The sequence below is a fragment of the Gobio gobio genome (genome assembly GCF_949357685.1).
Source record: "Gobio gobio genome assembly, chromosome: 9".
Lineage (NCBI taxonomy): Eukaryota > Metazoa > Chordata > Actinopteri > Cypriniformes > Gobionidae > Gobio > Gobio gobio.
The window spans coordinates 42,353,510-42,371,471 of record NC_137115.1 but is presented as its reverse complement, the minus strand read 5'-3'; the positions used below and the strand labels follow the sequence as shown (position 1 = coordinate 42,371,471).

The 17,962-nt window shown below is 37.7% G+C and overlaps 1 protein-coding gene across 2 annotated transcripts; it reads right to left on the bottom strand.

Moving 5' to 3' along the window:
- Nucleotides 1–104: 104 nt before the first annotated feature.
- On the bottom strand, nucleotides 105–17,043 carry rspry1 (ring finger and SPRY domain containing 1). 2 transcript variants are annotated; one of them, XM_079825147.1, is made up of 15 exons: nucleotides 16,718–17,043; nucleotides 14,837–15,348; nucleotides 12,633–12,685; nucleotides 9,952–10,064; nucleotides 8,884–9,010; nucleotides 8,439–8,497; nucleotides 7,063–7,129; nucleotides 6,840–6,971; nucleotides 6,388–6,503; nucleotides 5,695–5,838; nucleotides 4,831–4,942; nucleotides 4,594–4,696; nucleotides 4,356–4,508; nucleotides 4,097–4,201; nucleotides 105–1,304 (listed from the first exon to the last, which is right to left on the bottom strand). In XM_079825147.1, exons 2-15 carry the CDS (start codon nucleotides 15,196–15,198, stop codon nucleotides 1,208–1,210), a joined length of 1,743 nt encoding a protein of 580 aa, XP_079681273.1. In that variant the 5' UTR covers nucleotides 15,199–15,348; nucleotides 16,718–17,043; the 3' UTR covers nucleotides 105–1,207. The 2 variants fall into 2 exon arrangements, with proteins under 2 accessions (XP_079681273.1, XP_079681274.1); XM_079825148.1 differs by lacking the exon at nucleotides 16,718–17,043 and adding an exon at nucleotides 16,081–16,217.
- Between the last annotated feature and the right edge of the window lie 919 nt (nucleotides 17,044–17,962).

Here is a 17,962-nt window from a genome sequence, read left to right as displayed (position 1 = left end):
TCCTTCTCACAAAATAAATAAAGGTTTAAATGTGTGTGTTTTTAGTATTGCTTAGGTCTATGAGGCATGCGGCCATCATTTAGTTACTCAGAAATGCAATTCTCAACAGATAATATATCACTTTATAGTTAAATTTAGCTCTTGGGCGCGTTTGTATTTTGAAATGAATGCAAATCACTGTTGAAATTAGTAAATAATGTCAGATAACGACAATCATGCAGCACATAAAACAGACATTTATTACAAACATCACAATTAAAAAAAATGAAAGATTCTTAATTCAATCATACTCTCTTATCTTTGGGAGCGTTGGAGATTTCAGTCTCTATAACTGCTTAAGAAAGTTCACATTTAGCATCAGCAGCATTAGGACACTGATATGTGCATTAACCATGGCAGAAAACACATGAAATTACCCCAAATCTCATCTAAGGATTGCCTTTTAGTCTGATGGAATCAGTTCTCACTCAATTCTATCATTTTACCTAATGTAATTTGGCTTCATTTATTTCTAAATGGACTTTGCATTATACATCAACGTAAAATACTATTATTAAAAAAACAAAAATATCACAGTCTTGATTCATCAAGACATTTTGCAATCATATTCAGAATGTGGGGCAATCAAATCAGAACAGTTTCAAGTACAATCAAGTCTGATGGGAGGGGTATAATAATTGGTTTTCTGAGGCAGGCATGAACATTAAGAGGAAACAAAGTGGTTAAGACACGACTGCTGTTTCCTGTTGAGATTGTAACTTGGAATTCCAAAAAAAAAAAAAAAAAACAGATGAGGGAAGTCACATATATATATTTAACAACTCTGAAAAGACACACAGTAGACCCTGACCAGAGCTTGAGGGGAGAAACTCAAAGACAGATCAGCATGTGACGGACGCATTTGTTCCATAATTTATCTGTTCCTGGAAAAGTAGATTAAAAATTCCCAGAAGCCTTTTAACCTCCAGGTTTGCTCACCGCCCTCTGATTGGGGCATTCTTGGAGTGCAACAGTGTAGTGTTCACTCTCTTCTTCCCTCCAGTTTTAAGGAAGGTCTACTCCATCTTTCAAAAGGTCCACACCACTGCATCCAATCCTGAGACAGCATCATGATTCAATTGGTCAGGTTGATCTCTCAGACAGAGGGGACTGGACAGGATGGAAACTTGAGGGGGGAAAGTCCACATCTAGGGCTGGTGGGCTGATGTCAGGACACGTGGGAAATGAGTCTGACTCGTGTCTGGATGTCTTGGCGACACAGTGGGCACGTTTCCAGCTGTAAGGCACACTCCATACACATCCCACTGAAGACATAACACAAGAGAAACAGAAGATGAGTAAATTATTCAGCACAAAGAGCTGATATAACAGTAATCAACAATAGGTTTAAATGGCCCATTAAATCACTTGACTGATTCAATCTTAAAAAACCCTAATATTTTAATAACTCTGTTAAATATAAAATAAAAATTTTCCATTATAATATAATAATCACTCATATTTTTCCCATTAATTAAGTTATAAGCCATGAACCAATCACAACATTACAATATTTGATTTGAAGCAAAAAAGTACTTAAAAATCAGACAAAAAGAAAAAAGTTATGGATAAAAGAGGGAATGAGGTAAAAGAACTACAATCCAATGAGGCACTGCAAATGACAGTCGAATTAAAAAAAAAAAACATAAAAAAAAATATTTAGCAGAATTGTGGGTAATTTAGTTTCTCCACCAGGAATTTCACTGTTAAACATGACTATTTAAAAAATAAATTGAAGCAATGCAGGCTGATGGCTTAAACAAAAAAGCAAATATCACAGATTAACAACCTCATAGATCACAGTAGGTCTATCTTTAACAGTTTACAAGTTATCATTAAAAATCAATTCATTCTAATGAAAAAATTAACAGGATTTTTACTTCAGGTCCCCGACTGCTGCACTCTATAGGCTTCTTACGTCACATTTAATGAACAATAATTGGCTACTTACGATTATGAAACAAAGGCATATAACAATAACTATCAGGTTACTGTGGAGTTCATTAAAGTGGGGGTCTAATGCCATTTCATGCATTCTTCAGACTTATTTACACTGTTAAAGAGTTGGATTCTCCTTTAAGTTTCGGAAAACATTTTTTGAGTATGGTGCTGTATGACGGCATAAAGGGCGGAATTCCTTGTAAAGGCACTTCTCCCAGATGAACGCGTGCACACATCAACCAGAGCGAGCGCAAGAGCACGGCCATCAACGAGCTTCATTCGGGTTACAGGGCAGTGCCATGCTGTATTGTGTATGTGTGTGCTTTGCTCGTGACTCTTTAGCTCCGCCCACTGCACGGTGCACGCCTCCACGAGTTTGGCAGTTTTTGGAATGAATCGGTACAACGTTAGAGCCCTGAACGGGCCTCAAATCTAGGCCCTAACCCGGCCCTGGCCCGAGACGCTGAGGCCCTGGCCTGGCCCATGTCTGACAACTTATCAAAATTCTCGGCCCGAGTCCGCTGGAGCCCCTGTTTTTTTTTTTTTTATCCTCCCCATTACACTACTGTTGCAGCCATTAAAATAGTTCAGTTTTGTTTTTAATGTCAAAGTAGTTATATTTAGTTTGGTTTCTTTATTAAGTTAATTTATAAAAATGTTTGAAGCATTTTTTTTATTGTTAAATTAAAGTTTTTTAAAGTGATGACCAAGCGGCCAGCAGTGAGTTTACCACGTTTGATCAATTTAGCCTCTCAAATCAACACTTGACTTGTCTTGCCTATAATAAAACCCATAGATAGAAAACACTTCAAGCGTCACAATGTTAGTTTAAACGTTAAACCTACTATCACCACCACAGTAAAAGGCTATTTTTGACAAGCTGACTGAGGCAGGCTTCTGCTGCTCGCAATGGCGCTCGCAAACGAAACTGACTACACAATCTAAACAAAACAAAAAATAAAAAACATGCAGGTTGTCTTACCTTATACCTCTCCGCAAAATGAATATAAGTCCGATCTTCAATTCCCGCGCTATATGTACATTTAACGGAGTTCACATCAACGAAAGCAAAATATATGAGCTGCATTTTATTTATCAGCTAATTTCAAGATTAAAGACCGCAATATGAGAAAGAGCGACCTAAGCACTGGTGAGATCATTTAGTGTCATTAGTTTTAATGAAGATGATTGTGTTTTTGAGCATCTAAGACTTAGCCTATTTTCAGTTTCACTTGCGGCAGTTTGCGTGTTGGCTTGCTTTACTCATTTGCGACGATGCGTGTTGCATATCGCCGCCATAACTGACTACAACATGTCAAATATAGCCTATAACAATTTTGTCTAAAATGCGTCCCGCGTTTGAGGTATGACGTGAAAATTGTCCCGAAGCCCGGCCCCAGGGGCATAAAAAAAAGTGCAGAAATGCAGGGCTCTATACAGTGTATATGTCTTTTATAAATCAGAAAACTTCAGTCTCTTCGGAGATATGAAGGATGCAACACTACTCTATAGGTCCTCAAGATTAACATGAGATTGGCAGAAACTGTGTGTGTTATGTACCCTTTAAAGGGATAGTTCACCCAAAAATGAAAATTCTGTCATCATTTACTCACCCTCAAGTTGTTCCAAACCTGTATGAGTTTCTTTGTTCTTCTGATAGAGCAGATAGAGCAACCATTGACTACCATAGTAGGGAAAAAATACTATGGTAGTCAATGGTTGCTCTATCTGCTTTGTTACAAACACTCTTCAAAATTGTTTTTTTTTTGTGTTCAGCAGAACAAAGAAACTCATACAGGTTTGGAACAACTTGAGGGTGAGTAAATGATGACAGAATTTTCATTTTTGGGTGAACTATCCCTTTAATAACACACCACAATGAAATTACTAATAGGTTTATTATCTTACTTCGCTCATTTTGGCTTAAGGCAAGAGGGTAAAATCTAGAATAAAAATAAATATGTTCTAAATGTCTTAATTCTCATAGCAACAGTTGGTTTTATCTAATCCAATTCAGCCAAGCACACTAATCCAGCTTTGTTGAGCAAACTGTGAGCATCCCTTTACCCATAAACCCAGTGGTGTAAACACTGCTTCAGTATGCTGAACTTTGTACCTGTGCAAACAGGGTCTCAGTTCAGTGTCTGCCATCTGGTCACAGCAGAGGGTGCAGCAGTTATCTCTGATGCTAACCTGCTTGAGCAAAGCCAGACGCCTGTGTCTGAAATAAAAAAAGAGCAATTTTATGTGCTTTGTTTGGCATGAATGGTACAAGTCACCTGCTTTAGGTTATAACTAATACATTATTCGCATTCACAACATAACAGTCATTGATCATTTGCTCTGTGTACAGAAATCTAATAAACAGTGCAAACCTGGGCAGAATGATTTTCTCGTCTGATGCGAGCGAGGCAAACTCATTAAATGTGTTGAATTTGATGGAGGGGGGGTGGCGGAAGGGCTTGGCTCCGAAGTTGAACTCACACTGTTGATAGGACATGAAACTGGCTGCAGCGAAAAAGCCAGACCTAAGACAAGGTAAAGCAAGTGTTCAAAAAGCTCCATAAAGATTTGTTTTTGAGTCTTGTGGTAAAGAATTTGAGTCTTGCTTACGTGGCAGAGGAGAACACCTGCTTCTCAGGAGGCAGCTGGTGTCCGTTTAGATAGAAAATCATCTGCTTCTTGCTGAGGTCCAGCAGGAAGCCTATGGCATCACCTAGAAATTCCAGAGAACACTGCTCACAAATCTTTGCAAACAACTTTTTTTTCTAAAATGACGAAATCACTAAATGTAACAAATCATCAAATAATTGAAGAACTTATGTGCTGAACAGGAAGCTCCGCACAAACCTTCTTTCCAGCAGGGGTGGGAGTGAGGTTTACTGCGAGCGTTGTACCAGATCAGCTGCCTGCAGCCATCATACGCACATGAGTACTCATCATCTCCAATCCCATAACCCTCCTGTACAAACACGCAAATATGTTCTCCATCACTACAGTTTCTTTCTTCAGTTATGTGATACATAATTCTTTTGTTTTTAATATACCAAATAAAATAATTGTATATAACAGGCCACTAGTTTTGTTTTAAATATACACTACCACATAAAAGTTTGGGGTTAGTAAGAGTTTTTTTTATGTTTTTGAAATAAGTCTCTTACGCTTATCAAGTCTGTATTTATTTGATCAATAATCCAGTCAAAACAAATAATACTGTGAAAAATTATTACAATTTCACATTACTATTTTCTATTTTTTTATATATTTAAAAATGTAATTTATTCCTGTCATATCAAAGCTGAATTTCTAGCATCATTACTCCAGTCTTCAGTGTCACATGATCCTTCAGAAATCATTGTAATATGCTTATCAGTGTTGAAAACATTCGTGCTGCTCAATATTTTTGTGGAAACGAATGCATTTTTCAGGATTCTTTGATGAATAGAAAAAGCTAAAAAGAACAGCATTTATTATCAGTGTCTTTTACTGTCATTTTTGATCAAGCATCCTTGCTGAATTCTTACCAACAAAACATCATAGTGATCCCAAATTTCTGAACGGTAGTGTATATTGTATCAAATTAAATTAAATTCTCAGCACCGTGTATATCAAATAGGAATGTTCATATAAACACTGTGCTCTTCGTGTAAATATGAGAATATAAAACTAAGAATGAGTGAAAGCACAAATATCTAAACATAACCAGAAACGCACATGGTTAAGAAACTTGCTGTCCTTGGTTGCCCAGCCAATTTGCATGACGCCAGAGGTGATAACCGTGACCTCATAGTACCAAACCCCCGAATCCACACAGAACGTGCAGCGGACGCTCTCAAATGATGACGCATCACAACGTGCCTGAGGAAAAAATTATAGCTCACGTTAGACATACATTTTTAAGATTGATGGATAAACTTATCACAATACATTGCTTGTTTTTTTTTAAGGTTATAACTAGTTGTTCTTCCACAGTAGGTGAACATGTTAAGGCAGTGGTTCCCAAACTGGGAGTCATAAAAAGGGGGGCATGCAACCATATTTCACAATCTGTTAAGATTTAAAGACTCCTGTAGTCTGAGCCTTGCTTAAGAGAGAGTGTACAGTCAGCAGATTTCTCCACAAAAGAGGGCCAAGCAGAAAATGTTTGAGAACCACTGTGTTAAGGCATGCTTAGAATTGGTACAGAAGTGAACAAGAGGTTTTGTTTATAGTCCCTCATGTCCTGTGTGTCCATTTAATTGGTTTCTGTTTGCTTTTTTTAATTTGCATTTTGTGAGAGCTCTGAATAAATGTTTTTTAGCTACCAATAATAGTGCAGTTTGTTCCATTCTGTTAAACACATTCTGCTAAATGGATTTAGATATTGTAAGATGTTACCCACAATTACAATAATGGTGTTTCTCTCACCTCAAGTCCAGTAGGAGATATCTTGAGATATTCGCTGACGTCATTACTGTTCAGCATGGCGTTGATATTGATTAAGTTGACCTTCTCATAGGTAAACTGGCGTCCCTCTTTAATAACTATGGGCCAAAGGGTAAACAAAGATTAAATTATCAGTGAGACACAATATACAAGCATATTAATATAATATTTGACTTAAATCCACAAAACTATCACAAAATACAAACAGTTAAGCTAATTATTAATACTAATAGTTTTTTTCACTATGCCATACCATAGAAAGTGCACACAATTCAGAAGGAAATATACCAAAAAGATTTAATATTCTGTGGAAAATGTTTATTTCTTAGGTTCTTCTTCATTTAAAACATCTCAGGAAAAGCTACAAAACAGTAGTAGTCCTTATTAACATTCGAAAAAAAGTTATGCATGCCATTGCACTGAAAGTTACTCACAGAGGTTATCAAGACTCCACTGGGCACAGAAGCCCACTTGACGCTTTAGGTAGTCTGGATGATCTGCCCAGGACTCCAGAACAGACAAACGGTCACTGATACACGATTCCGACACTGTTAACTTGTTTTCACCTGAGACAAAGACAGGCTCTCAATAAAGTGCCTTTTCTTTCCAAAAAAGTGCCTGTTTGAACATTTTGAAATAACACCAGTTAAGACTTACTGGTTTGAGAGAACTTCTCCAAAGCGATGAGAGCAAACAGCATGACAGTGGGATGGGCTTCAGAGCTCTAGAACACCAATAAGACCACATTAATGGCTATGATACCAGCATTAAAACAATCATGCAAAACTAGGAATTAAGATGATCTCAGACTCCAAACTGGAAGGAGGCACTGTTCAGATGAGCTTTAATGGGGCCATATTCTACACTTTTGAGCATTTACATTTTTACAAATAAAATAGTCCACTAATAATGTTAAAAGATTCATAATTTAATGTGATGCAAGCGATTATACACTATAGCCGCGTTTCCCCAGGAATTAGGGACTTTAGGGTGGTACTCGGTGTGTTTCGACCGCAGGAACCAGGGTCTAAATGACATTCCGGGTAAACATTTCCCCTCAAAACGGCCCTGCTTGCGAGGTAGTACTTTTTCAAAGTTCAGGAACATTCGGGGATGGGACTTGGGCGCTGAACATGCTGATTGGTTTAGATCAAGCAGCATTTTATTTCAAATTAAAAGTCTGTTGTGGTGCGTGCAGTCAGAGTTCTTTGCTATTCAAATCAACAATGGAGTTTAAAAAATATGACCGATGGACCGACGACGAGGTTCAGGATATATTAAGTTTATTTGCGGAGGACGAAATCCAGTGAGCTCTGGAAAGTCACACGCAGTCCTACGTACGTCACCGGACTAATCTTCACAGTACTTTAGACCGCGATGGAAATGCAGAAAGCAACAAAAGTTTGGGGTCAGTACAATTTTTTATTAAAGTCTCTAATGCTCACCAAGGCTGCATTTAATTGATAAAAAAATACAGTAAAAACAGCAATATTGTGAGATATTATTTATATTAAACATTTTCTATTTTTGTCCTTCAGAAATCATTCAAATATGCTGATTTGGTGCTCAAGAAACATTATTATCAATCTTAAAAACACTTGTGCAGCGTAACTGTATTTTTCAGGATTCTTTGATGTATAGAAATTTCAAAAGAACAGAACATATTTAAAATAGAAATCTTTTAAAGCATTATAAATGTCTTTACTGTCACTTTTGATCATTTTAATGCATATTTTCTGAAACAAAGTATTAATTAGCCTTACTGACCCCAACATTTTGAACGGTGGTGTATGTTAATGTGCTCATGGCTGTGACATCATTTAACTTTTTAACTAATTTAACTAACTTTTTAAATTAACCTATTTTGCAAGTCTTTTTCAGTGGACTGACAAGTAAGCTTTGCATTGTGAATGTTACAGAATAAATCTATGAAAAAAATTTACTCAAAAGAAGAAAGAAAATTCAGTTTTCCATGATGTGACCCCTTTAATAACTATCCTGTTAGTCAGTATGTGTAATAATAATTCTCTTACCAAACTCTCAAGTAAGTACTCCAGAGTTCCAGGGCTGAGGAGCGCAATGCTCGCTGGACCTGTGGACGGAAGAGTAAAAAGATGAAGTACTCCAGTATTAACCAAATGATTCCTTTGGGCAATGTGTTTGACCTTAAAAACAGAAGCACGTATCTTCAAACAGAGAGAACTGGACAGTGTGTGCATGCATTTGTGTGTGCAGCCTCAGCAGAGCTGTCAAATCACAGGCCTCTAAGGAGAGCCTGCAGCATGCTCAGGCATGACAGCTCTTCACAGACTGTAAACTCAGCTCTTTAGCTTCAGAGATGCTAGTGCAAAGATGACGTAAAACAAGATGCAACAGATCTAGGATTCACTTTAAACCATTTTAAAATCTTTATATGTAATTCTTAGAAATAACTGGACATCAAATGTAGTGTGTCTGCTTGTGTGAGATGTCCCTTACCAGCCAGTTTCTCAGCCAGACAGCCCAGGACTGCTGTGGTGTTGCGGTGTTTAGCCGGGATGAGGGCATCCTGACGCGCCACAGCAGCACTCAGATTCAACATGTCCGACAACTTCTGCAGAGCATCCTAACAAGACAATGAACTCTTCATCAATGCTTGAATTTATAAATGGGTCCGAATTTTTTTTATGCTATTGAAAGAAGTCTCTTATGCTCACCAAGGATTTTTTTTTGTATCAAAAATACAAATTACAAAAACAAATACAAAAAAATACAAATTTAAAATAATACAAGTTTTATATTTTAATATATTTTAAAATGTAATGCATTTAATGGCAGAGCTGGATTTTCAGTGTTACGTGATTCTTCAGAAATTATTCTAATATCCTGATTTGGTGTTCAAGAAACATTTCTTATTATCAATGTTGAAAACACTGTTTTTGTGGGAAGCCTGTTTTTTTCTCTCTCTCTTTTCAGGATTCTTTGATGAATACAAAGTTCAAAGAAACAGCATTTATTTTTTCATCTTTCGTCTTTTTTCTTCAATTTAATGCATCCTTGCAGAATAAAAATATACATTTTCTTTTTAAAAAATCTTAATGATATATAAATCACAATAAAGTTACTTCGTAGATAATATAATGAATTAAATACTTTACCCCCCAAAAAATGTAATAAGCTAAAAGAGGACAATTAATAACAAATTAATTATAAATTTGGCATGAGTACAAAAACAGTTATAGCATCATAAAATCTGCCTTAATGCGCAATTCTGTCTGAATTATAAACTGTAAACAGAAACTATAAACAGTTTTTATCTTGGTATCCAACATAAAGTGAGAAAAAGAAACATTTCAGGACTAAAAATGAAGTGTCTGCTGATATCAATAAAAGATGGAGAGAGGAATTTTAAACAAAAGCAGCATAAACTCAAATACTTTGGAAATGTTGTGATCCATTTGCAAAGTGCTAACAAAAATAGAGCTGCATTACTGCCCATTAGTGAGAAGAGAGATGGAAATATAATATGGAAGTCAATGTTGTGTGGTAATGCAGATGTGAACTCACTTTGGTGGGCAAAGGGCATTCATCCAGTAGAAGGGTTATTACGGCCGGTCCTAGTGGGTCATCCAGAGGAATTACCCTAATCAAAGACTGCACCACTTCCAACCAGCCATCATCTAGTGGGAGAAACAGAGAGGGAAAGAGACAAAAGAGGATGGGGAAGAACAAACAGAAGATCAGTCTATGCGACATGCTTTGTGTATTACCGAGCCATTATTATGACTATGCTTTCAAACACCATTGAAAGTTATTGTTCGACTGATATGGGTTTTTCCAAAGGCTAATGCCAACATCTTGAGAGCAGATGGTCTATGATGATGATGATGACCAAATGAGATAAATTGCTAAAATTACTATACATTATACTACAGTGAAATTCTCTTCAGGGAGTTTTGAGCTCAGTCTTAAAGCCCAGGGTAACGTTTCCACCTGTTCACTCCTGCATGAAGCTCTTAGCAGCCACCTGACGCCACAGAGTCTCAAACCACAACATGCAGGCTCAGCTCGGAGCAACAGATGCACGTATAAATAAAATCAACAGTCATGGAGGCTTTGGCAATGGCACAAGAAAAGAGGCAAGCTGGCGACCCGCACATGACCTTGCTAAATTTTGACCCCTGATTAGAGTCTGATCCATTACAGACCCAAACAACCCCTCAGCCTTACATCAGTACACCAGCAGTACAGGTAACATCCACGAGTAATTCAATATTTTAAATTAAAGATACGGAGTAAATTTGTTTGCAAAAATGGTAAGTAACGAAACAGCAGCGCACTGCCCTTGTAATCACGCACAAGCAGTGTAGCTTATACACACGATCATACACCGTCTTTGTTCCTGCGTTTGTGAGACTCTGAGGGACTTTAAAGTCTGGAGCTGAGCCGTGACCCACTAACTTCAGCTAATGTAACAGAACAAGAGCGACGGCATGACAATGGTAGCACAGGGCACAAGCTAAACTTCAAAAGGAGCCGTCAATAATACACACAGAGCTTCCACAGCTTCCGCTGTTAGATTAACAACCTAATAACTTAATCAGTAGCCAGAGGGTCACAACAAGCTGCACTTGTTCCCCTGACGGAAAAAAAAACAAGTTGGGAACCAGGGAGTCAAGGTTTCGCACTTCGGCTAATAACCATGTTGTTTCCACACTGATAACTATTCAAATGTAGCTACTCATTCTATCAAAAAAGTCAACATTTTACTTTTTTCTTTTTATTTTAGTAGATGAATTAGACATCATTTAACAAAGCAGAAAAGAATGACGGCGAAGGGCTTCTGACTGCACACCAAACTGCGATTCCAGATTATTTGGTAATAATTAGAGCTCAGGTGATCAGTTCAAATTTTGAATGCCTGCGAAGCAAGGATGGCACCATCTAGGTTCAAGCATCTACCATTGAGATGAATGGGAATGCTAACAGATTGCTCTCTTCAGGTATTTTATGTTTTTTTTTAGACGTCATGCGTTGAAGAGCTGTCCAATCATAAAATGACCCTCATAAAAGAATTTTAAATTGGTAGCAATCCGATCTCTGGAGGTGGTCGAGCTGCACGATTTGGGGGGATACGAATTATTTTCTGAAAAAAATTGTGATTGCAATGTGATTTTCTTAATAAAAATAAATTAATTAATGAATTAAAAAAGCTACAGGTTGTTTGTTGGTCTGCACATTTTGGTCAAAATTTTTGTGACTACATATCAATATTACTATTAAATAAATAACAATAATAAAAACATTATTATATAAAAATAAACAAAATAAGAAACATTTCTATTGTAATATATTTTAAATATTTAAGAAAGAAAAAAAAACTATTTTACAGTACAAATGTGATTACAATACCTATATTTATAGGAAATAAACTTTGTGAGTCCCATAAACCATATGCAATCTTGGTTGAGACAAATTGATGAGCATTAGCAAAAAGTGAAAGTCAACTCGCTTATTCTAGCATATAGCGTTAAAGCCACAATTTGCAATATTTCGTCACTAGAGGTTGCTTATTCAAAGCAAAGGCGTAGCTTGATGATGCCTTGATTTCGCTGAGCTTTTATTATGCCGCAGACGACCGCTTGCGCTTCTTCCGGTCAAGTGTATGTTGGGTAACGCAGCACTGTTTTATCATATCACATACATTTGAGTGTGTTGAGAGTTGTGTTATAAGGCTACTCGTTCGCTCGGCGGCTACTATGACACACTTGTTGCACACTGCAGTAAGCAAGATCGATATTAGGCATGGTAAAACATGGTACTCGCGGTAAATCAAGAAAAAAGATTTAAACAATAAGACTAACTGTGTTGAGCTATATAACAATGATTCGTTTTCTGTCGATGAATGAATCCAAACAGTTGCTCACCAGTTTAATAAAACACATAATATATTAAAGCATCTTTGGTGTTTCCATGGTTTGTACAAAATAAAAACGGAAACAGAGGATAACGCGGGTATGATGTCATTGATAGGCGACGCACGGACACGGTCCGTATCCTGGTTAAAATTGCTTTTTTCTCTGGATTTAAGCCTTCTTGGAAACATTTTGGATAATGCAAGTACACATGTCAACAAAATATATAACATTGTTCTAGTGGTTTTTGGATATTTTAATCCAAAAATCTTATTTGTTGTGCCTTTAAGAATATAAGTATTGAACACAGCATTTTAGGTGTCCTAGACTCACCTGTCTCTGCCATCTCATGCAGTGTGATCATGGAGTACGGCGGCTCTTGGTCACTGAAACAAAAAAAGAACAAATACAAAAGTTAATTTAAAAAAAGTAGAGCAACCTAATATAGAAAATGTTTGCCAGTGTGCCTCATACCCTGGGTGCATGAGTGTGTAAGCATCTTATTTAGACCTTGGCTGCTCTAGACATTAGTTATGAAAGCCTAATGGTATAATGGGTGATTGTGCGACACATGACGGATTGCTATAGGAGGGCAGACTGCCGCTGCTGGGGTTGTTTTGGCTTTAGGGTCTATGCATCCATTTTGCAGCCTGGGTCTGCAACAGTAAATCTAAGCAGCGAAAGCAAAATCCCTTGAGGTGCTCCAGGAGGGAGCCCGGCACGATCAAAACACCACCAGAGACATTTAAGCAGGGAAAATAAATTTGCCTCTACTCTGCGGAGTGACACCAGTGTGGTTCATTTGTCAGTCATAAATCAGTGGTTGGTGGGCATTAGGGGTGATGTTTTCAAACAGCAAATGAGGACAAGGAAAAGATAGCTATGAGGGTGGTTGAAAAAGAGAAGAAGAGAGTGTGAGAGAGGTCTAATGCCCCCAGCCATGTTTGTCTGACTGCTGTGTGATCGTTGTGTAATGGTCACACAGGGGTATGTTCTAGTTAGAGAAACACTGATTTTCTGCTCTGCACAGAACAGACACCCCCCACCCACCCACCCTTTTTTACTCAAAGCCCCACGGCCCTTTTTTCTAAACACATTATTTGAAAGCCCCCATACTGGCCTAAAAAATTTGCTCAATATAAATTATGACAATATAGCTTGTCTTCAAACATCTTCATTAACAGAAACCGGGAGTGTTGATATATTAAATAAATTAAACATGATTCAGTTCGATTCTATGAAATTCAAGATTCTGATTCTACAAAAAACAATAGTAATTGAGAGGGAAATTTTTTTTTTGATTTTTCAATTCATTTTTAAATATAATTCAATTATTTATGTTATTCTGTGGCCCCCTTGGAAGTTTGCTGAGGCCCCCCAGTGGGCCCCGGACCCCCTAGTTGAGAACCACTGGCCTAACAAAATCGAGTGTATTTGGGTTTCAAGTTGGGGTGGATGTTATATCTGTGATGATCTTGCTGGTGATATAACATAAAGTACCATAGTGAATACGGGTTCCTCTGATTGACTGAATTTCAGAGTAAAAACATAAAATTGAGACAAATATTGATCCTCAAAAGTCTGAAATGATAGAGATTTTCCTAGCTACATCAACCTGCCCTAGTTTCAGGTGCAAGCAGGTAAAAACGGCTGTCAAAGGATGTGGTTGAGCAAACAAAATATATTCCAGCTGTGAGAAAAAAGAAAAGAAAAGAAAAAGAAGAAAAAGAAAAACAACACTCCCTCTTGTGTCCTTTAGGTGATTTTCTTTGAAATCAAAAAACAGTAAGAAATTTTTTTCTAAAATTGTGTGTGTGAGTGTGTGTGTGTGTGTGTGTGTGTGTGTGTGTGTGTGTGTGTGTGTGTGTGTGTCCCTCCCCTGTAATCTGAGATTTCAAACAGGAAGTGACCATAAACTATTATAACCAGGTAATAACGCAGGTCTTAAAAATAAGACAAAGACACCAAATCTGATGGCCACATAGAATAACTTCTCGTCTAAAGTGAACATCCATCATTAGATAGCCGTAGGCCGGCTGTGTAGGAAGGTGTAAGAACATGTGACAAAGAGAAAGAGTGACTGGCGATTCTGATATCAAGCCAAATTGTTAAAAGAAGCATGAAGAAGCGCTCCGTTATTTCAAGCTGCTGTCTTGGGCAATACATTAAGATTAAATGTGGTGCTGTGCTAACAAAAACGAATGAATAAATAAATAATGGCATGCTCATTAAAGAGGTCTGCCAGGCTTCTGGATAAGATGTGCACATTTAAAAGCTGCGTTATTACAAAAGTTAAAGCTCTTGCAGATGTTGTGTCATCCCTGTGGTAAACAATATTACTGGGGAAAAAAAGCCCACAATGCAAATGTATGTTCAACGTCAATAGCAAGCCAATGCTTTTAGCCAAAGATGGAGTGATGTTATTGCTGACGCACAAGAAATGGGGAACTGAAATTGATATGACACACATGATTAATTCCTACCCAGAATGAATGACAAATCTTTGCAGATCCCCTCATCATTAAAAGTTCACTCACTTGTCAACAAGTGTCCTGATGACAGCCAGCGTGTCCAGTACCAAACCGTCCACGTTTTGTTTTTTCCGACGTGGCTCGTGCGGTCCTCGACCTCGCCGGGGTGGTCGAACTGGGTCCCTGGGCCGGCTGCCTCTGGCCTCTGGGGGATCAGACGCTGAGTTATCCACTCGCCTGAGCTGCCTGCGAGGGGCCGATCCCTCCTCCACATCACTGTCCTCTCTGCACACGCAGCTGTTCCCCATGGCTCCACCGGATGAGAGGCTGGGCCAAAACTGCACTGACTGCAGCTGTTCTACGGTGAGTCGTAGAACCCGCACGAGGCTCCTGCTGGCACAGAATGCAATCCAGGTGGCTACTATCATATCATTGGAAGGACTTTAGAGGGTGTCTCAGTACGGGTCGGGTAGACGTGTCGGTCATTGTGCTACTGCAGGCCATCCGCAGCCAGACGCAGACGTGCAAAGCTGATGGTGCAGTCAACACGCATCCTACAGTCTGGGAGGTTTTCACTCCTGAAAAAGATTATGCATCAAATTATTATCAGTGTGGACAGAAAACATGACCATGCAAAATGCAATAAAATGCTCAAAGGACCCACTAATATTCTTTCATATAGCTTATCAAAGTAAAACACTTAAACAGTGACGACAGCCACTTATCTAATCATGGCATTATAAATATATTCAAATATTCCAATGGAATATTTAAATGAATTTTGACTAATATATATATATATATATATATATATATATATATATATATATATATATATATATATATATATATATATATATATATATATATATATATAAACACACACATACATACATACATACACACATATATCTCTCTCTCTTGTCATTATTATTATATTATTAGTATACTGTTGGTTATATTGTGTCATTGTGTTATTATATTATTAGTTACAATAATATCCAGGGCTTGTCTAGTGAACAATGTTTCTCTACAAGTATCCAATACAGCACAATTATCCCAGGTATAAAACCTAACCTGACTCATTTGATATTAACCAACATATACACAGATTAGACATATTTATTAATAGCGTATAATAAATCACATTAAACAGCAGGTAGTACGTAATCAAACATACATAAACTATAGAAATATTCTTGCTAGGATCTGCGATTACAGCAGTTGTCAGTGTTAGCAGCGGCTAACTAACAGCTAGCACACCAAACAACTTTACGAAAACCCCCTTTAAAACACGATAATCTACTCACACATGAATGAACACTGACTAGTGTACCCAACCACTGACATTTACAAACCCGCTGAAAGCTTATAAACAGCACGCTGTCATTTCAGTAAATTAGCGTCAATAAACTTGAGTCTCTATGGCTGCGTCTCAAACTCTAGTGAGCTGCCTACGTAGGCAGCATTTAAAGAGACATGTAATCTATAAATGAAAATCTGTCATTAAGGTTTTGAAACCTGTTACTCTCTTTCTTCCGTGAAACACAAAAAAGAGATGTTAGGCAGACGGTTGGAGACTGACAGCGCAAGTTACCATGCACTTTCATTATGAATTTGCATGTAATAAAAGTGAATGGTGACTCGGGCAGTCATTCTGCCTATAATGTCTCCTTATCCACATTTTAAACCGCACATGCCTATCCCCAAATGTTACTGACGTGAATATAATTCCAACAATGCTCTCTAGCAAGGCAGCACATAGGTCTTGAAACACAGCTTTTTCATGTCAGAAATAAACGTTAGCAACCAACCACACAACTAGCCACACCTCCAAACAAGAGAAATAAAACATCAGTTTAAAGCCTTCCTCTGACTTGCCACATACACCAACACGTCTTTCATCGTTAAGCAATGTGAATATACCAGACAAATGTATTTACTCACCCGGTAAAGCGGAGAATATTCCGTAAATGCAGCAGCACTGATCCGTAGGCCGAGCACAAAGACTACACGGGAAGTGTGTGTGTGTGTGTGTGTGTGTTCTATACTTCTCAGTAAAGAAGTAAATGATTCGTACTCTCATTCACAACCACTTCAACAATCGACATTGTGTCGATCCACACACAAAGACAGATCAAGCCAGTGTTTGATAATGAAAGTAGCCGCTTGACTGAAAAGTGGGAGAATTGACTGACTGGAATCAGTGTGAGATAAATAGCTAGCTAGAGAGGATCAATGAGCGCTCTGTGTAGTGTCAGTGATGGGAAGTCAGACTCATTTCCGCGAAATGGTTCTTTTGAACAGTTCATTTTAGAGAACCGGTTCAAAAAATGATTCAGTTGTTATTTACGTCAGTACGTAATTGCGTCATCACGTGGCCGGCACATATTGCTGTTTAGTGCGTTTTCCCATCATGTTTGATTAATAAGTGTGTGTGTTGTAGGCGAATCCGTTCTGACCACATTCACTTTGTTGTAGCCATGATTCAACTCAAAAAGTAATTTAACTAATTTTATCAGTTCGTGAAGTGTTTTTACATGTTTTAATAAAATGCTATTTATTGATACCACGTTGATAAACCTGTTTATTAACATGTCTCTTTTCAGTTTATTCGTTATCTCGGCTCACTCGTGTCCGAAAGATCCGTTCCGAGTCCGACCGACTCGTGAACAATCATTCAACTCATGGTTCAACTCGGTTTGGTGAACCGGTTCACTCGGTTCATTAAAAAAGATGTGACTCAAAAGAACGATTCGTTGTGTGTGTGTCGTCGCATATTCCTATCTCCAGCACATGATGCTGCCGGACCCAACCCCTCCTAGCAACCAGTAAAACAAACCAAATACAGCGTTGTGTAAACAAATTGTACATTTGAAATGATAAATAAAATGTTGTGTGTAACATGTATCTTTGTCATCTTATATTATCCAGCCCACATTTTTTTCTTCTTCGATAAACTAAATCAAGGGCGTAGTTTTTGATGTATTTTCTGATGTATAGATATGATGTATTTTTATTTTATTTAAGCACCTAAAACCTTACCAGTCTGACAGAATTTTCTAAATTAAAGTACTATAGGTCAAACTAACTGTAGTCTCCTTAATTTTCTTATATTGAAAATGTACATTTTCTGTCATCATTTGTAATATCTGAAAGCCAGGTTTACCTAATATATGTCATTATTAGCAG